Source organism: Dipodomys merriami, unplaced genomic scaffold, assembly GCF_024711535.1.
Source record: "Dipodomys merriami isolate MVZ:Mamm:240054 unplaced genomic scaffold, mDipMer1.0.p SCAF_22, whole genome shotgun sequence".
In the NCBI taxonomy this organism is placed as follows: Eukaryota; Metazoa; Chordata; class Mammalia; order Rodentia; family Heteromyidae; genus Dipodomys; species Dipodomys merriami.
The window spans coordinates 15,202,406-15,221,353 of record NW_027203604.1 but is presented as its reverse complement, the minus strand read 5'-3'; the positions used below and the strand labels follow the sequence as shown (position 1 = coordinate 15,221,353).

The 18,948-nt window shown below is 49.7% G+C and overlaps 3 protein-coding genes across 10 annotated transcripts in view; 2 read left to right on the top strand and 1 right to left on the bottom strand.

The window, feature by feature from the left end:
* Mrm2 (mitochondrial rRNA methyltransferase 2) overlaps positions 1–15,294 on the top strand; it is a 29,559-nt gene extending 14,265 nt beyond the window's left edge. The window contains exons 1-3 of one of the 5 annotated variants that reach the window (XM_070033426.1): positions 10,929–10,972; positions 13,052–13,341; positions 14,423–15,294. In XM_070033426.1, coding sequence (XP_069889527.1) covers positions 10,965–10,972; positions 13,052–13,341; positions 14,423–14,865 — 741 coding nt within the window. In that variant the 5' untranslated portion in view covers positions 10,929–10,964 and the 3' untranslated portion in view covers positions 14,866–15,294. The other 4 variants (XM_070033425.1, XM_070033424.1, XM_070033428.1 and 1 more) reach the window with 4 other exon arrangements.
* On the bottom strand, positions 1,948–10,887 carry LOC138834751 (oxidized purine nucleoside triphosphate hydrolase-like). 3 transcript variants are annotated; one of them, XM_070033432.1, is made up of 4 exons: positions 10,804–10,887; positions 9,816–10,066; positions 3,100–3,245; positions 1,948–2,801 (listed from the first exon to the last, which is right to left on the bottom strand). In XM_070033432.1, the coding sequence occupies exons 2-4, from the start codon at positions 9,965–9,967 to the stop codon at positions 2,629–2,631; spliced, it is 471 nt and encodes a 156-aa protein (XP_069889533.1). In that variant the 5' UTR covers positions 9,968–10,066; positions 10,804–10,887; the 3' UTR covers positions 1,948–2,628. The 3 variants fall into 3 exon arrangements, with proteins under 3 accessions (XP_069889533.1, XP_069889534.1, XP_069889535.1); XM_070033433.1 differs by having other exon boundaries at positions 10,670–10,878; XM_070033434.1 differs by lacking the exon at positions 10,804–10,887 and adding an exon at positions 10,199–10,334.
* Mad1l1 (mitotic arrest deficient 1 like 1) overlaps positions 10,953–18,948 on the top strand; it is a 313,118-nt gene continuing 305,122 nt past the window's right edge. Inside the window, exon 1 of one of the 2 annotated variants that reach the window (XM_070033422.1) lies at positions 10,953–10,972. In XM_070033422.1, the coding sequence (XP_069889523.1) occupies positions 10,965–10,972 (8 nt within the window). In that variant the 5' untranslated portion in view covers positions 10,953–10,964. Of the gene's footprint in view, positions 10,973–17,166; positions 17,223–18,948 lie in introns of those variants that run through there. The other variant, XM_070033421.1, reaches the window with a different exon arrangement.

Here is an 18,948-nt window from a genome sequence, read left to right as displayed (position 1 = left end):
GGTAGTAGGGAAACTCATAGAATTTTTGTTTGTTACTGTTGAGATAGAGCCTCCCTGTGTAGCCAGCTGGCCTGGAACTTGTGATGCTCCTGCCCCAGTCTCAGTCTTTGGCTCCTTTTGTATTGATAGTCTCACATGCTAAACCACAAGCTTTGGTGGCAAATGGTTGGGGCACGGAGGATCCTGAGTCCCCTCTGTAGGGGACCAGAGAAGAGGCCCCCAGGGTGGTCCACTGGGAGCAAGGCACTCATGGCCAGCTGTTGTTTCCTTCCCATGTTTTTTTTTTCCCTTTTTGCTTATGTGGTGCTGAGGAATTGAACCCAGGGCCTCAGGCATGCAAGGCAAGCGCTCTATCACTGAACCACCTTCCCAGCCCCTCCTTTCCATGTTTTAAGAACCCTCAGCACACTCGCAACTGGTCTGGAGCTTCTTGGCTAGAATCGAGGCTGGCTTCAGGTGTGGGATTCAGTGGGCAGGAATCTCTGGGAGTCCCTGCAGTCCCCTGAGGAGGTGGCAGCTCCACTCCCAGGCCATGCCTCCTTTGCCCACAACCTTATTGTGTTCACTTGCTGTCGGTTCTCTACCTCCTGCCACAGTGCTCCATGAGCACAGGCTTCTGGGCTGAGCTACTTTCTCCTCTCGGCCATGATAGAGTTGCTGGTGTCTAGAGAAGTGTACTGGTTGACCTGTTTGTGTCCACAGAGTACCTGTGCCATGTGTACACTGGAGGCTCACAGTCATGGGTGGATATAGGCCCACTGGTGCTCTTTCAGGAGTAGCTAGGATTATAGGCATGAGCAATCGGTACCCAGCTGAGAAGTGGGAAAGTATCAGGTCAGACTGACTTGTGGCTCTGCTCCTGCATGCAGGGGACAGAGGAAGAACCAATGTGGCCTCTGGAGGTTGTCCACGCTAAGCGAGTGGGCCTGGCAGCTCTGTCCTCATTTCAAGAGGTTGTGGAGGTGGGGTAGGACTCCTGTAGATGAACAAGGTGTGGAGAGACCTGAAATCGAAGCTCAGCTGCCTCTTTGCTGGATCTCATGGCACCCTGACACCACCATCATCCCCAAGGAGGATGGAGTGTGTCCCCACTAGTGCCTGAGGCCTGCAGAACTTCCCGTGGCCTCACTAAACCCTCTTTGCCAATGCTGTGGGATGGCTGAGTCACTTCCAATGGCAGCTGGGCCTCCTTGGCCCTCTGAAGACAACCTTCCCTCATGGAAGACAGTTCCTGATCACTATGTGGAACTGTACCATTCCCAGGGCTGTCCTTCCACATGGTGACAGTAGAGCTGCAGGGCCTGAGCCTACCTGTGCCAAAGGCTGCAGCAGTGTTGAGGCCTCTGACGGCCTGGGCCCCAGTCAAGGCCACTTGTCTGCCAGCCTGTCTCTGGGACCAGACAGAGGTAGGGGAGCTGTGGGCAGGACCCAGGGTGAGTAGCTAGGTCACACTCCTAATGCTCCTCTAGGTTCTGTGATCTAGAGGTTGAGGGTGGGGGAAGAGGAGGCAGGAAGGCTGCCTCAGGCCACCCTACCATCCCCAGGCATCTAGAGGAAGGCCTAAGGAATTTAGGGCAGCAGAGCCCTAAGCCACAGTCACTCCTGTGCTTGCTCCAGGTGGAGTGACTGAAGTCCCTTCACCCTTCTTGGCTCTCCTGTTGCCATGCTCTGGCCAGACACTAGAGTGGGAATTTCACAAGAATCCTGTCCAGGGCAAGGTGTCTGAGTGAGTGTTCAGCTGAAGCCCTGGCTGGTCCTGAGAGCCAGGGGAGTGCTGGTCTGGCTGGCTCCCTCCAGCCCTGGGGAGAAGGCAGCCCCAGGAAACCGCTGTGGGAAAAACAGGGACCCTGTGCTGTTGGAGGCCTTTCCCAGGCTTTGTGGAAGCCAGCTCTATGTATGAAGCACTTTATGGGCTGCAGAAATCAGTTACTACTATACCCAATAAACTGGAAGTGTTTACAAACCGTTTTTACTCTGCTGTTTACCCAATAGTGGACAAAGCTCTCAGTTCTTTCTCTGCTTCTCGGCGGTTCCCAATTGGAAGAGAATGGCCCTTGTATTCTGAGGAGAAGCCTGCTACATGCCAGGATTGGCCTTTGACTGTTTTTTTGTTTGTTTTTTTTCTGGTCAGTCATGGGGCTGAACTCTTGGCCGGGGCGCTGTCCCTTAGCTCTTCAGCCCAAGGCTAGTGCTTTGCCACTGGAGCCACAGCACCACTTCTGGCTTTTTCTTCTTATGTGGTGCTGAGGAATCAAACTCAGGCCTCATGCATGCCAGGCAAGCGCTCTACCACTGAGCCACCTTCCCAGCCCCATAGCTTTTGACTCTTGTTTGTCTCTGTTTCCCTACTGGGAAAGGGTAGGAATCACAAAGTGGGGAGTGGCAGTAAAAGGACAATAGGCCATATGGCAGGCCCTCCTTTACCCAGGCCCTCCCACCTCTGTCCAGTGTTCTGTGTGACAGCTGCATGACAGGCAGCTCCCTGGGGACAGGACAAGCCACAATGCTGAAGGCCCTCCCTTGTATCCATCCAGTCACCTCTGACACCTCATGAGGCTGGCCTTGTGAGCACGTGGACAGGAGAGCTGCTGCCAAGGCACCCTCTCCTGGCCACCAGTAGGCTCAGTGCTAAACTTGGTCCACCTCACGTAGCGAATAGTCCAGGATTGTGTCCTGGTCCTGGAACTTGAAGTAGCCGCAGAACTTCTTCCTCTGGAACAGGAGCGGGAACCAGTAGCTGTCATCGGGCCACATGTCACGGAAGGGGATTTGGTCCTGGGCGAACCACTGAGGTCGCATTTCTGAACCAAAGGGTGACAGGGAAGAGCTGTGTTGGTCATCCCCGACCCAGGCTGACAGGAATTACAGGGAGTTCAGTGGTAGGGGCTCTATCTAACCATGTTAATGACCCTCACTATGTAGAGCATGAAATGCGCTGGGGCTGTGGGCTATGCTGCTGCACCTGCTGTAGATGGCCCACAGAGCCTCTGAGCTCACTGGAGAAGGAAGAGGGCCCAAGGCCTACACCTGTATCCTCCCCAGGGAAGCAAGAATGGGTAGTAGTTGTCCCCCACTTTGTTGGGGAGCCTCAAGACTCACCGTCGCTCTCCACAGGTGTCCCCTGTACGCTCTCTGTATAGAAGATATGCACTTCCATTAGCTCGGGGATGCCCACAAACTCGAACACGATTTTCCCCACTTTGTGCAACATCTCTGTTGTTAGACCACTCTCTTCCTGTAGCTCCCTGTGGGGAAACAGGCATATGAGGACGCACTGGGGATGCATGCACCTGCCCATGAGAACCTGATAGTAGGACATGGCTGTATACCCCAGGAGGGCATCGTGTAAGGTTTTGGTAGGTCCTGACCAGGCCCATCTTGGGTATGAGTTTGAACTTAAAGAATTTAGAAGCTATGAGAATTTTGAACTCGGGCTCGGTAGGTGGCTCAGTGGTAGAGACCCTGAATTCACTTCCTCAGCATCACATAAACAGAAAAAGCCAGAAGTGGCACTGTGGCTCCAGTGGTAGAGCACTAGTCTTGAAGTGAAGAGTTGAGGGATAGTGACCAGGCCCAGAGTTCAGGCCCCACCACTCGCTATCAAGCCAATAAATGAAACCCAAAATCCAGTAGCAACCCAAAGAACTCCAGTGAGAGCAAAGAACAAATGGAGAAGCCGGGCGCTGGTGGCTCACGCCTGTAATCCTAGCTACTCAGGAGGCTGAGATCTGAGGATCGCGGTTCAAAGCCAGCCCGGGCAGGAGAGACCGTGACAGAATTGATCAATGTAAGAAAAAGAGTTACAAACCCAATTTTAGGAGTAGAAAGAAAAAATATCAAAGGAATTCCAAGATCTAAAAACATGTAGTCAAGAAAAAACAGTGCTGGGCGCCAATGGCTCATGCTTGTAATCCTAGCTACTCAGGAGGCTGATATCTGAGGATCATAGTTCAAAGCCAGCCCACGCAGGAAAGTCTATGAGTCTCTCATCTCACATTAACCACAGGACAACAGGTAGTGGAAGTGTGGCTCAAGTGGTTGAGCACTAGCCTTGAGCTGAAGAGCTCATGTACAGTGCCCAGGCCCAGAGTTCAAGCCCTACTCGATGCAGTACATACCTCCTTTAGAGATAAAATTAAAACTTTGAGGATCGATATTGAGATCATCAGCACATGAATTTCTACAATGTAAACCACAATGGAAGCAACAGGTAGCAGAATGGATGAGATGGAAAATGGAATATCAGAAGTTGAAGATAAAACACAAGAGGAAAGTATTAGATATGGAAAAAAAAGTCAGAAGTTACCAAAGGGAAGTCCAAGAACTGTCAGACAATGCCAAGAACTCTAATTTTCATATAATTGGATTGATGAGATAGGAATATCAGAATAAAGGGATGCAGCACCTATTCAATAAGATTATTACAGAAAATTTCCCCAATCTCAAGAGAGAAAACCTCACTCACAACAAACATACAGAACACTTTGTAGACAGGATCCTCGAAGAGACACTTCTAGACACATTGTAGTAAAGACACTGGACCTGCATTGCAAAAAGCTTATTTTAAATACTTTAAAATCAAAGAAGGAGCTATACTACAATGGAAAGAAAATCAGAATCACTGTGAACCTCTCCACACAAACCATCAATGCAAGGAGAGCCTGAAAAGTACCATTCTTAACTTCCAACCAAGACTGATGTATCCAGTGAAACTAGCATTCACATTCGATGGAGAAACTAAAAGTTTTAATAATAAAAAAAAAGGAATTCATGAACAAGAAGCCAGCACTACAAAAAATACTAAAGAAACAAGACCAGGGAACCACACCACACAGAAACCTAACTCAGCCTTTGCTTTATCAATATGAAATGTACTTTTTTGATTTTTCTGACTACTTGTAATTTGAACTGTTTTATCTGATACTAGTATTACTATCCCAGCCTGTTTATGAGGGCCATTTGCTTGAAGGACTTTGTTCCAGCCTTTCACTTGGATAGTTAATATTTGAAAGTCTCAAGGCTATAGTTAATAAAAGACTGGGAAAGACAGAGGAAGTGTTGCAGATTAGGTAAACTAAGTAAACAGGCTAACTAAGCAGGCCAGATTAGATTTTGTGATGGAAGTAGAGTAGTAGTGAAACATGCTGGTGAGTACTAATAAAGCTGAGGAACTAAAGTAGTTTAGTTTAAACTATTACATGTGGGCTGGGAAGGTGGCTCAGTGGTAGAGCACTTGCTTTGCATGCCTGAGACCCTGGGTTCAATTCCTCAGCACCACATAAGCAAAAAGAAAAAAAGCTGCAAGTGGCGCTGTGCCTCAAGTGGTAGAGCACTAGCCTTGAGTTGAAGAGCTGAGGGACAGCGTCCAGGCCCAGAGTTCAGGCCCCACGACCGGACAAAAATAAAAAATAAAAATAAAGTGTTACATCTCTTGGTAAGTTTATTAAGACCCTGTGGGTTTTCAGCCTTAAGGAGATGCTGATAAAAGATAAGTAACCCTTTGAACTTTTTTTTTTTTTTGGCCAGCCCTGGGGCTTGAACTTGGGGCCTGAGCACTGTCCCTGAGCTTCTTTTTGCTTAAGGCTGGCCCTCTACCACTTGAGCCACAGTGCCACTTCCAGCATTTTCTCTTTATGTGGTACTGAGGAATCAAACCCAGGGCTTCATACATTCTAGGCAAGCACTCTACCACTAAGCCATGTTCCCTGCCCTGAACAACTTTTGTAATTATTCTATAAAAATAAAATTATCTAGCCGGGCGCTGGTGGCTCACGCCTGTAATCCTAGCTACTCAGGAGGCTGAGATCTGAGGATCGCGGTTCAAAGCCAGCCCGGGCAGGAGAGACCGTGAGACTCCTATCTCCAATAAAACCACCAGAAAACCGGAAGTGGCGCTGTAGCTCAAGTGGTAGAGCGCTCGCTTTGAGCTGAAGAGCTGAGGGACAGCGCCCAGGCCCAGAGTTCAAGCCCCATGACCAACCAAAAAAAAAAAAAAAAAAAAATTATCTCAAAAAACCAAGTCAAAGAACTGTGTTTCCCCAGAGTCCCTATAGCAGACTATAGGCAACTTCGGTGTTTTTTTTTTTTTTTTTTTTGGGTCCAATCATGAGGCCTGGGCGCTGTCCCTCAGCTCTTCAGCTCAAGTCTAGTGGTCTACCACTTGAGCCACAGCGGCACTTCTGGCTTTTCTTTTTGCTTATGTGGTGCTGAGGAATCGAACCCAGGGCCTCATGTATGCAAGGCAAACGCTCTACCACTGGGCCACCTTCCCAGCCCAACTTCAGTGGTTTGAGAAGGCACAAACATGTCTCAAAATTGAAATCCACTATGATATTGAAATTAGTTATAATGATCCTTGCAGAAATCCTTTTTCTCTCATTCTTCAAAGTATACCTATGCCTCAAACTTGGAACCAGTCAGTTAGTGGTCAGTAGCCTTTGTCCTTTGGCAGATACTTATTTACTATCTAGAGACAGTTTGTCACAGCAAGTTTATATTCAGGTTGTTGAAGTTTTGCTGCTTGTATTTATTGAATTTACACTTTTGTTGTTATCTTTGTGTCATAGCACACATTCTTTTCACAACCATGCATCAACAGCCTCAGAGATTTGTAGTGGTCTAAAATTTGAGACAGAAATGTTAATGAGTTTGTGCAGAATTGCTAACAGAAGTGTAATAAGAGTAATCCATTAAAAGGAAAAAATTCCAGAAGTATGTACTATTGAAAACCTGAGTTTAAAAGATTGGTTGTATTAGTATGTGTCTCAGATGAAACTCTGTAAAGAGTAGCTGCGAGAACTATGATGTTTTCTTTTTTTTTTTTTTGGGTCCGGTCATGGACCTGAACTCTGGGCCTGGGTGCTGTCCCTCAGCATTTCAGCTCAAGGCTAGCACTCTACCACTTGAGCCACAGCGCCACTTCCGGCTTTTTTCTTTTTGCTTATGTGGTGCTGAGGAATCGAACCCAGGGCCTCAGGCATGCAAGGCAAGCGCTCTTACCACTGAGCCACCTTCCCAGCCTGATGTTTTCTTTAATGACATTTCCACAGAATGTTTCAGGATATGCTTAGTATGGATTAAAAAATATTACTGCCACAGATTTGTGTCCAGAAACCTAGACGAAATGCTAAAAGTTGTGTAAATTTACAAAATAAAATTCTAAAAGCCCTAATTTGCTCAATAATAAAGTTGGGGTAACCAGGTGCTGGTGGCTCACACCTGTAATCCTTGCTACTTAGTAGGCTCAGATCTGAGGATTGGTGGTTCAAAGCTAGCCCAGGAAGGATCGTCCAGGAGACTCTTATTATTAAGAAAACTGGAAGTGGCACTATGCCTGAAGTGGTAGAGGGCTTGCCTTGGGGTAAAGAGCTCAGGGACAGTGCCCAGGCCCAGAGTTCAAGCTGCACAACCAGCTAAAAAAAAAGAAAAAGTGGGGATAATGATATGCTAAAGTCACAGCAGTAGTGAAGATTAAAAAGTACTTATAATAAATATGAATGTTTCAATAAGCATCTAACATGAAGAGATATTGTGATTGCTTTAGTTAATGCCACTGTATTACTGTGATATATTGGAAATATTACCTTAACAACGTGCATTAAAAAAAAAAAAGAATTCAGAAGCAGGTGGCTCATACTCTAATCCAAACCCTAACTATGTTGAAAATGAACTATACAACTTGTGGGTGGGATGGGAGGGAAAAACGGGGAGAGATCAAGGGAATGGGTGACATTATCCAAAGAGAAATGTACTCAGCACTTGACTTACATACATATACCTCTCCATACATCAATTTTTTTTTTTTTTTTTTTTGGCTGGTTGTGGGGCCTGAACTCTGGGCCTGGGCACTGTCCCTCAGCTCTTCAGCTCAAGGCTAGCGCTCTACCACTTGAGCCACAGCACCACTTCTGGCTTTTTCTGCTTACTTTGTGCTGAGGAATTGAACCCAGGTCCTCATGCATGCAAGGCAAGCACTCTACCACTGAGCCACCTTCCCAGCCCTCCGTACATCACTTTTATAATAATAAAAATAAATACCCCCCCTCACTTTCTCACAAAGGACTGGGAATACAAGGTTCTGAGTTCAACTGCCAGGAACACACACAGACACAGACACACACAGACACACCACACACAGACAGACACAGACACACAGACACACCACTCATCCTTACCTACGTGCATTTGGCTCATGACCCTAATCCTAGCTACTTAGGATGCTGAGATCTGAGGACAGATGTTAGAAGTCAGCCTTGGAAAAATGTCCATGAGACTTTTACCTCCAATTAACCACTGAAAAGCAGGAAGTGGAGTTGTGACTTAAGTGGTAGAGCACCACCGTGACAGCAAGAAGTAAAGGACAATGGCCTGAGTTCAAGACCCAATAATGGCACCCACAACCCAAACAGTATCCAAGTACTCACAGTCACAGAGAAGACACTCAACTTGGCCCTCTTTAGAGCAATGCTAAACCCAGACACATGGCATAGTCACTGCTACCTGGGAAAAGGAGGTATTGCTCAGCTCCCCCTTGTGGGACTTCGGTATAACAACTTAGGAACCTGTTCAGCTTGCATGCTGGGGTCCCAGGCCTAGGGAATGGCTCCCACCTATAATCCAGAGGTACTTGGGAGGTAAAGACTGGGGGCAATTGAGTTTCAAGGAGGCCAGCTAGCAAGGACAAATAGATAGTGAGACTTCTGTAGAGGTTCAAGTCTGTATATGGGAGGCACAGTAGTAGGATCTCAATCTAAGGCCAACCCTAGGCACCCCATCAGAAAAATAACTAAGGCAAAAAAAGGGCTGGAGATGTGACAAGTGGTAGAGTGCTTGCCTAGTTGTGCTGAATTTTGAATTCAAACCTCCACTACTAAGGCTATCATGATTTTAGCTGGGTGTGTATGCTCTATTTTTTTCAAATTAATACATATATTTTTTTAAAACAAGAGCTAAATTACTGTACCTACTGTGATGTCAAAACACAAGACCACCACAAAAAAAAAAAAAAGAAAGAAAAGAAAACCACTAAGCCGCAACATCCCAATTTCCCTCCTTTCCCAGAGTCTCTCATCCATGGATGGGTTTTCATTCTTTTCAGGGAAGAAGGCAACCTATGGGTGCCACCAGCTTTCATCAGAATCAGAACAACCAGCATGCATGTTAGTGCATGCCAGTGGGAAAGCTGAGGTAAGGGAATTGTGAATTTGAGATCCTGTCTCAAAACAACTACCACAACTACCACCACCACAACTCCCTGGTTATCTGTGCAGGGTAGAGCACCACTTGCATTAATGACCTCATTTATCCTCAGGGGACTGTGAGAAGTGAGGGCAGAGGCCACCTAGAGGACTGTGTGAGGTGGGAAATCAACTCAACATCTCTGGGCCTTCATTCCTTCCCAAGAGAAGCTGTGGTTGGACCAAGTAGAGCTGTGTGGCCAAAAGGTTTAAGATAAAGGGGTATGTATGTGTGGAGCCATCAGCTACCCTGAAAATTAAAAAGACTAGTGACTGGTAAACCCTGTGGTTAGACATGAACATGCCATGATGACTCCAATGGTGTCCCAAAGGTTGCCCACCGACAGTCAGGCAGACCACAGTCCTTGGCCAGCACTTTCTCATTTAGTCTTTGCCACACTAAGACCTGCAGTCCCATTACCACTGTCCCACTCAGGTGAAGCTGCTGAGTTCAAGGGATAGATCCCTGCTCTGGGCCACACAGTTCCCAGGGCGTATGGCTCTGAATCTAGATGGAACCCTCATCCCCTCATCCCCTCATCCCCGGCGGGCTGTGTGTGCAGAGCCCCCTTTCCTCACCTTCTGGCCCCATCCTCGATGGTCTCTCCTTCTTCCACTTTCCCCCCAAAGCCATTCCAGCGGCCCATGCCGAAGCCCCGCTTCTTCATACCCAGGAGGACCTGCTGGGGCTGCAGCACCAGCACCAAGGTATAGAGCTTGGAAGTGCTCATGCCTCCTGGGCAGCTCAGTCGTAGCCTGGCAGGTGTAAGGTGAGAGAAACACGACTGCCCTGGTGAGCAGGGGTCTGGTGGAGGGGAAACACGCTGGCTCTGGAAGGCAGAGAGGGGAAGTGGGTGGTGAGTCCCTGGGGGGTCACCTGAGATTCTGCTGCTCTAGGCAGGTACAAACTTCACCCTGAGTAAGTGAATCTTTATATTTAGAGCCTTGCTATGTAGTCCAACCTGATTCAAATTTGTAATCCTGCTTGAGACTCATGACTGCCGGGGTTACAGGCATGCACATTATGTCTGGATGAGTGCTGCGGACTGAACCAGGGGTCTTGCATATGCTAGGCAAGCAATCATCTACATCTACGTGGAGCTGAGTAAATGATTTGAGGGGCGAACAGGCCGCGCCTCCGCAGCCACTGTGCCCTGCTGTCTACAGCCTTGCCACGGAGGGGCTGTTCTTGCTCCTGCGTGGGTCCCGGGCCCGTGCGTCCAAGGGCAGGCCGGCTCCTACGCTCTCAGCTCCCTGGACGATGGACGACCGTGTGGTCTGAGCAATGGTCCCGGTTCAGGCTTTGGCCTTGACCTATCTGTCTTTAGCTGGGTTTTCCTGGCCTCCACCTGCGCGGTGGCCGGCCTGCGTGCCAGGAGATGCGGGGCTCGCCCGGGCGATAGGCGTTCGTATCGCACCGACTCCGCCCTTACCGCGGCCGTGGGCGCGGGCGGCGGGCGCGCAGACGCTGGTGCCGGCTCCCGCGGGGCCCGGCCGGGGTCGGCGTCCGCACGCGCGGAGGCCAGCGCCTGCCGCCCGCGTCCCCACCTCCCTGGCTCTGCCTCACCGCAGCACTCCCCGGTGTCTCCACGCTTCCCGGGCGCTCTGCCTCTTCCCGCCTCTTCCTGTCCCGGTACCTGCACGCGGCTTCCGGGACTGGGGGCGGGCACTCTACCGGAAGTGAGTCTGGGACTTCCGGCTGCCGACGCTGGCGCGGGTACGACTTCAATGGCCGGGTAAGCCTGATTCGCCGGCATTTGTTTATTTATTATTTTATTTATTCATCTGTCGGTCGTGGGGCCCGAACTCTGGTCCTGGGCGCTGTCCCTCAGCTCTTCAGCTCAAGGCTAGCGCTCTACCACTTGAGCCACAGCGCCATTTCTGGTTTTCTGGTGGTTAATTGGAGATAAGTCTCAGGGAGTCTCCTGCCGTGGCAGGCTTTGAACCGCGATCCTCAGATCTCAACCTCTGAGTAGCTAGGGTTACGAGCGTGAGCCACCGGCGCCTGCACACCGGCTCTCATGGAGGTTCTGCTTGCGTAGGAAGAGGCGGGAGTGTGCGACCGCCAATGTCGGGTAAGGAGGCGCTGCCTCACTCCAGTCCAGCGATCCTGAGGTGAAACCGAGTGATGGGCTCCGGGGCTCAGTCCTGCCGCTCACCTGGCTCAAAGCAAGGCCTGGACGGAGGCCGGCGACGAAGCGGCAGGGAGAGAGATGCCGGCGCGGAGGCCGCAGGTGGAGAAAGGCAGGAGAGGAGGCCGCAGGTAGAGAAAGGCCGGCCAGGAGGTTGTAAATCGACTACGATTGTCCTAACGGTTGCATCGTGGAATTTCCAAGGACTAACAGGACTGTGTGGCTAAACCTCAGGGCATTTACAGATGGCAGAGATCCAAATGAGTCAGGCGTGGTGGTTTGCGGGGAAGTCTTCAGTTTGTTGGTCAGTGTCACTCCACTGCCCTTCCTTTTCTTCCACCATTGCAGGTTCCTGCAGCCTCTCCGGGCACTATGGGATTTCCTATCAGATGACTTTCACAGTCTCTTGGCTACTGCTAACAGTGGTGGGGAATTCTGGTTGACATCCGTAAGATGACTGTCACCGAACTTTGACTTTCCTTTTTTTTTCTCTTTTTTTTTTTTTTTTGTCGGTCGTGGGGCTTGAACTCTGGGCCTGGGTGCTGTCCCTCAGCTGAAGCTCAAGGCCAGCGCTCTACCACTTGAGCTACAGTGCCACTTCCGGTTTTCTGGTGGTTTATTGGAGATAGGAGTCTCACGGTCTCTCCTGCCCTTTTTTTTTTTTTTGGCCAGTCCTGGGGCTTGAACTTAGGGCCTGGGCAATGTTCCTGGGCTTCTTTTGCTCAAGGCTAGCACTCTACCACTTGAGCCACTTCTGGCGCTTACCGCTTATGTGGTACTGAGAAATTGAACCCAGGACTTCATGCATGCTAAGCAAGCACTTTACCACTAAGCCACATTCCCAGCCCGTGAGTTTCCTTCTTGCAGACTGTTGTCACAAAAGAGTGCAGAACAGGTATTTCTTACATTTTAGAGGCTGGAAGTTTCGGTGGTTCCTTCTGAGGTCCCTTTCTCCCTTTCTCCCTCCATCTCTCTCTCTTGCTATTGTTGCTTTATTATTTTTATTTTTTGGTAGTATCAGGGTCTGAATTCAGGGCCATGGTCATTTAATTGGCACTCTACGTCTTGAATTATGTCCCCAGCCCTGCTTTTTGTTGGTTATTTTGGAGATGGAGTCCCACAGTCTTTTCTGCTCTGTCTGGCCTCATACTGTGATCTTCTTGATCTCATCTTCCTTGTAACTAGTGGTGAACCACCAGGATTTGGCTCTCGTGTGTGTGTGTGTGTGTGTGTGTGTGTGTGTGTGTGTGTGTGTGTGTGTGTGTGTGTGTGTGTGTGTGTGTGTGTGTGTGTGTGTGTGTGTGTGTGTGTGTGTGTTGAGGCGAAGAGATGTAGCCATCACATCTTGCTCTCTTGTCCTTGTGTCTTCACATGGTCATCTTTTCCTGTGTTTCTCTATCCTAATCTCATAGGGCCTCCAGTTAGGATTAGAGGTCATAATTTTACCATCATTATCTCCTTCAAGAGATAACTTCACATTTTGAATTCCTGGAAAACAGAAATTTGACGGTGGGGACAGAATTCAGCTTATGACACTTTTCTCTGGCTGCGTAGTATTGTTAAGTCCCCTCTGGCTTTGGGTCTTGGTGCCCCAACTCTAACAATGAGTGAGTTGAACCAAGGGCTCCTCCACCATGATGCTGCTCTGTGTGATGTCATCCACTTGCCCCTTCCTCCCTTCAGGTACCTGAAACTGATGTGTGCACCCCTTTGGTGTCAGAGGTTCCACACTGTTCCTCGTCACTACAAGGGCCGGACAGGCGCTGAGCACCTGTGGCTCATGCGCCACTTAAAAGACCCATTTGTGAAGGCTGCGAAGGTGGAGAGCTACCGCTGCCGAAGTGCTTTCAAGCTTCTGGAGATGAACAAGAAACATGAGCTCCTGCGGCCTGGACTTCGGGTGCTAGACTGTGGGGCAGCTCCTGGGGCCTGGAGCCAAGTGGCGGTGCAGAGAGTCAATGCTGTAGGCACAGGTGGGGACTCCGTGCTACCTACTAGCTGCCTCAGGGAGCACCAGTGAGCTGTCCTCTGCAGTGGACACAGCATTGAAGCCCCTTTGTACAGGCCTATATATTGTCGTTGGTTGTTTCCTAGCAATGGTTATAAAATTAGGATACTTGTGTATTAAATCAAAGACAAAGTAGAAAGATATAATCAAGACGAAAGGAATGGGCATGACTCAAATGGTAGAGCACTGGTCTAACAAGCTCAAAGTCCTGAGTTCAAACTAATGTTAATTAAAAAAAGAAAGGCTCAGGTATAGGCAAATGAGTCTACTAGAATGTTTTTTCTTTTCTTTTTTTTTCTTGTGAAGAAAAGCTGGACGCTGTGGCTCTACTGGAAGCCTAAAGTATGCAGATGTGGCTCTGGCCAATATGATGGTTGGTTAAGCAATACCATATCCTAAAAATAATCAGTGAAAAACAGGGCTGGGAAGCCCAGGCTGGTGGCTCATGCCTGTAATCCTAGCTATTCAAGAGGCTGAGATCTGAGGATAGTGCTTTGACGTCAGCTTAGGCAGGAAAGTCCATGAAATTCTTATCTCTGATTAACTACCAAAAAGCCAGAAGTGGAGCTGTGGCTTAATTTATAGAGCATTAGCCTTGAGCAGAAAGGCTAAGGGACAGTGCCTGGCCCTGAGTTCATGTCCTAGGACTGGTATACACACAATGAAAGAACGAAAATAGGGCTGTGAGTATGGCTCAGTGGTAGTGAGCATAACAAGGGGGAGGCCCTAAGTTTAGACCCTAGTAACACCTCCCCCCTTAAAAAAATGCCCCCAAACCATTCACTTGAGCCTTGGGTAGTGAGATGACTGGAGAGTGGGAGTCAGAAGTCTTAGTTGTAGCTCTGACTTGGCTTGCCACTCAGTATAACTGGGACAGACATTTCCTTCTGGGCTTCAGTCCCCTGGACAGTGCAGGAAGGGCAGCTCCCCTGTCTGTTTCTTTAGCTGGTGGGAAAAGGCCTTGTGTCCATGTTCATTTCACTCTGTGGCCTGTGTTTCTCTGGGAAGACATAGGGCAAGTGACACACTGGCTGGTTCTTCCGTAGATCCCAGCTCCCCGGTTGGCTTCGTGCTTGGGGTGGATCTTCTCCACATCCTTCCCATGGAAGGAGCAACTTTCCTGTGCCCTGCTGATGTGACTGATCCAGAGACTCTTCAGAGAATCCTAGAGCAGCTTCCTGGCAGGAGGGCAGATGTGATTCTGAGTGATATGGCACCCAATGCTACTGGGATCCGGGCCCTGGATCACGACAGGCTCATCAGCCTGTGCTTAACTCTTCTGGACATGGCTGCAGACATTTTGTCTCCAGGGGGAACAATGCTTTGTAAAACCTGGGCAGGGAGTCAAAGCCAGCAGCTTCTGAAGAGACTGGCCAAAGAGTTCCAGCACACAAGGATTTTGAAGCCTGAGGCCAGCAGGAAAGAATCATCAGAGGTATACTTTTTGGCCACACAGTACCGTATGAGGAAGAGTCCTGTGAAACCATGAGATGTCTCCTGCCCTTCTTGGGAAGGCTCCTGGGTTCTCAGCACCTGTGAATGTAGCGGAGGGGCTTTCCTGATGTGTGGCTGGAATCTGAGCCTCGCTGGAGATGAGCAGGACCATGGGAGTCATTTTCCTGTTTTTAACCAAAACGATGACAGAGAAGCTTGATGCACTTGGCTCATACTTGTAATCCCAACTGCCCAGGAGGCTGAGCTCTAAGGATCCCTGTTCAAAGCATGCAAAGTCTGGGCAAAAAGCTGGAAGTGGAGCTCCAATGGTAATGCACAAGCCTTGGACAGAAAAGCTAAGGGGCAGCACCCACGCCCTGAGTTCTAACCCCAGTGCTGACACAAAACAACAAAAGGCAAATTATATATATATATATATATATATATATATATATATATATATATATATAATATATGCAGAAAGGCCAACAATGCAGCCTTCTGTATCATGCTTAATCTCTTTGTTTTTGGATACAGAGCTTTACTATGGCCAAGAAATTATCCTTCCACCTCAGCCTCCTGAGTGCTGGGATTACAGATGTGTCCTCCCATGCCCAGTTCATGTCATGATTTTTGAATAGGAAGTTTGTCATTAGAAAGATAGGGAATGAGCGGCAAGATGGAGAATGAGAGGCTGGGAATGTGGCTTAGGGTTAGAGTGCTTGCCTAGCATGCATGAAGCCCTGCTTTTGATTCTTCAGTACCACATAAACAGAAAAGCTGGAAGTGGCACTGTGGCTCAAGTGGTAGAGCACTGGTCTTGAGCATAGAAAGGCTCAAGGACAGTGCTCAGGCCTTGAGTTAAAGCCCCAGGATTGGCAAAAAAAAGAAAAAGAAAAAAGAAAAAGAAGGAGAATGAAAGTTGTGAAGAAACAGAGGCAGGGAAGCTAGAAATAGGTCTCTTGGACTGACTGGAGTTATAGCTCAGTGGGATGAGTGTTGTCTAGCACATGCCAAGTCCTGTGTTCTGTCCCTAGGACTGCAAAACAAATAAGAATCCCCAAACCTGAATTTGCTGAGGCAGAGATGGATAGACCTGTATCCTTCACCGAGTTTCCTAGGCACATGGACTCAGCATATTCCAGGAAAATAGGCGTTCCTTTTCAGTTCTTATAACACAGTAGAGCTCACAATAGAAAACCCTGAAATTTACATCTGGGGATTACTATCCATGTCTGAATAATCTGGAAACACATCCACTCTCCAAGCAGTGGGAGCTCCCAGAGCAATTAGAAGAGGCATTTGGTAGGAATTTATGCATGGTGTGGGTGTACTTTGGCTCTTATTGGAAGTATATATTGTAATACTCCGGGCTCCAAAGATCATAAAGCTAATTGCCAAAGCAAGCAGCGATGTTCTGTGTTCATTCATCTTTCACTGCTTTATGAACTCCACGGTGCTTTTTGAAAGAATACTACATAACCCCCATGACCCTAGTCGTTTGCGGTCCCAGAGTTGGGTCCCTCTGGTCTGTCCCACTGGCCATATGTTTTCCTTTATGGTTCATTTTTGGCTAATTCCAAACTACTTCCTGACCTCCCCCTAAACTCGGTTCAGTTCCTGGCTCCATTAACTTGGAAAATGGAGAAGACAACGCAGATCCTTGGACACATCACCTTCTAAGCTGGGCAATGGAGAAAGGAGAAATAAGTGGCAGGTTCAAGTGGGAACTGTTGCAGTACCTCAGGGCTGAGCTCATTTTCACTCCAAGGGATGCTGCCCAAACAAGGCCCGGACTCCACGGGTGGGTAGAGAGCGCTGGGGAGGTGGTTTGGAAGCCTGTTTGCTTTTCCTGTGGGCCCAGGGAAAAACAGTTCACTAAATTCAGTAAAACATCATCGTACCAAGGGATGTTATTTCCAGGGGGTTGGAGACGTCCCTCAGGTGGTGGTGGGGCCTGACAATAATCTCAAAGCGTCAGATAGCGAATTCGAGTCCCGATCTCAGACGGAAAAATCAAAAAAGATTTCCAAAGGTTTGTTTTCAGGGGCCCGGGTTTGTAGGGTGCTATTTTACACTCTACGGTGCAGGGCAGCCACCAAGCGGAACCGGGACCCGCGGTGCGGGCCGGGCGGCCAGATCCGACAGGGGTGCGGTGCGGCCTGCTGTGCAGGGGTGCACTCAGCCTTTGATTCAGTCTCCGCCGCGCCAGACTTCGGTTAGCCCGCGGCTCTGAACACTGCGCTGGGCCGTAAGCAGTGCGCTCGCCTCGTCGGTTCTTTACGGCCGGGTCCTATTAAATCTCGCGAGAGCGCAAGCGTGAATCTCGCGATAGGTGGGCGCGGGCGGAGCGGAGGGAGATCCGAGCAGCGGCGGCAAGCCGAACGCAGAGCTGAAGAGCCGGCGGCTGAGGTGAGCCACGTCGGGTCGCAAACGCCATCCCGGGCGCACGCTGGGGTCTGGCCGGGCCCGAGCCCGGAGCTGCCCCGCCGGGGTCGGGCACTGGTGCCTCCCCCTTCTGCAGTCTCTGCACTCCAGAGCCACGAAATGCGCGCCCTGCGCCGCTGGCACCCGGGACGCAGCCTCGGGCCCCGTAACCCACCCGGCCCTCCGCCCCTCGCCCCGGGCTGCCCCGAGGCCCCCGCCGGCTCGGACCCCTCGCCCCGGGCTGCCCCGAGGCCCCCGCCGGCTCGGACCCTCGCCCCGCGCTGCCCCGAGGCCCCCGCCGGCTCGGACCCCTCGCCCCGCGCTGCCCCGAGGCCCCCGCCGGCTCGGACCCCTCGCCCCGGGCTGCCCCGAGGCCCCCGCTGGCTTGGGTCCCTCGTCCCCAGCTGCCCCGAGAGCCCCGGCCGGGACTGGCGGAGTGGAATGTGTCTGCAAGTAGACTCACTCGGGACCCTCGCGGCCAGGTTGTCGGTGGCAGGCTTCCTGGCCACTGTGTAGATAACCATTTTATTTATTTATTTATTTTTGGTTGGTCGTGGGGCCTGAACTCTGGGCCTGGGCGCTGTCCCTCAGCTATTCAGCTCAAAGCTAGCGCTCTACCACTTGAGCCACAGCACCACTTCTGGCTTTTTTCTTTTTGCGTATGTGGTGCAGAGGAATCGAATCCAGGGCCTCATGTATGCAAGACAAGCGCTTTACCACTGAGCCACCTTCCCAGCCAACCATTTTATTTTTTAAAACAGGGAGACAGCGTCTCATTCTGTAGCGCAGCCTGGCTTTGAACTTGTGATTCTTCTCTATGTTGGGATTACAGGAATGCCCCACCACGCTGGGCCCACTTCTTTAGGTTGGTTTTTTTTTGTTGTTGTTGCCTGTGGTGCGGTCTGAATGCTGTCCCTGAGCTCTTTAGCTCAAGGCTAGTGCTCTACCACTTGAGCCACAGCGCCACTTCCTGCCTTTTTCTGCTTATGTGGTTCTGAGGAATCGAACCCAGGGCCTTATGCATGCTAGGCAAGCACTGTACCACTGAGCCACCTTCCCAGCCTGGGTTGGTTTCCTTTCGTGGAGGTGGAAGGACAGTGTGCTTGACTCCCAGTGTTCTGTTCAGGGACTCTCCCGGGCAGTAGGCAGTGGCCAGGAGCGGCCGCAAGGTTTAAGTGTTGATGAAATGGGCAGTGCAGCCTGCACTGGCACCTGGTGGCAAGACTGTGGAGTGATCTGTTCTGGAAGTTGAAAATGCTCTACTCTTTGTTCTGGTGGCTTAGCCAGGCAGGTGTCAGAGTCTGGAGGATCCATCCTCATCTACTCTTGGTAATGGAAGGATTTGGGCTTGGAGGGCATGGGTCAGCTGCCTTCAATCACCCATAGATCTGTTTCCAACCTTCTCATCCCTTTTTTTTTTTTTTTTTTGCTATGTGCTGTGTGTGAGGAGTACCTGGTGAAGTTCTTGTTAAGTGGGAAATGCAAAGGCAAACTAAGATTCTTCTTTTCTTGAGAAAGGGTCTTACTGGATCTTGATTTTCCTACCTATGCCTCCCAAGTTGCTGGGATTACAGGAATGAGCCACTATGTCCAGTTTAAAAATCTTTTAAAATATCCTGGTGAGAGAACGTTTTAGGACGTTTCTTAATATCCCACTCCAACCTTGTTGATTAGCTCAGCTTCTTTTGCATTCTGATTTTTTTCATTAACT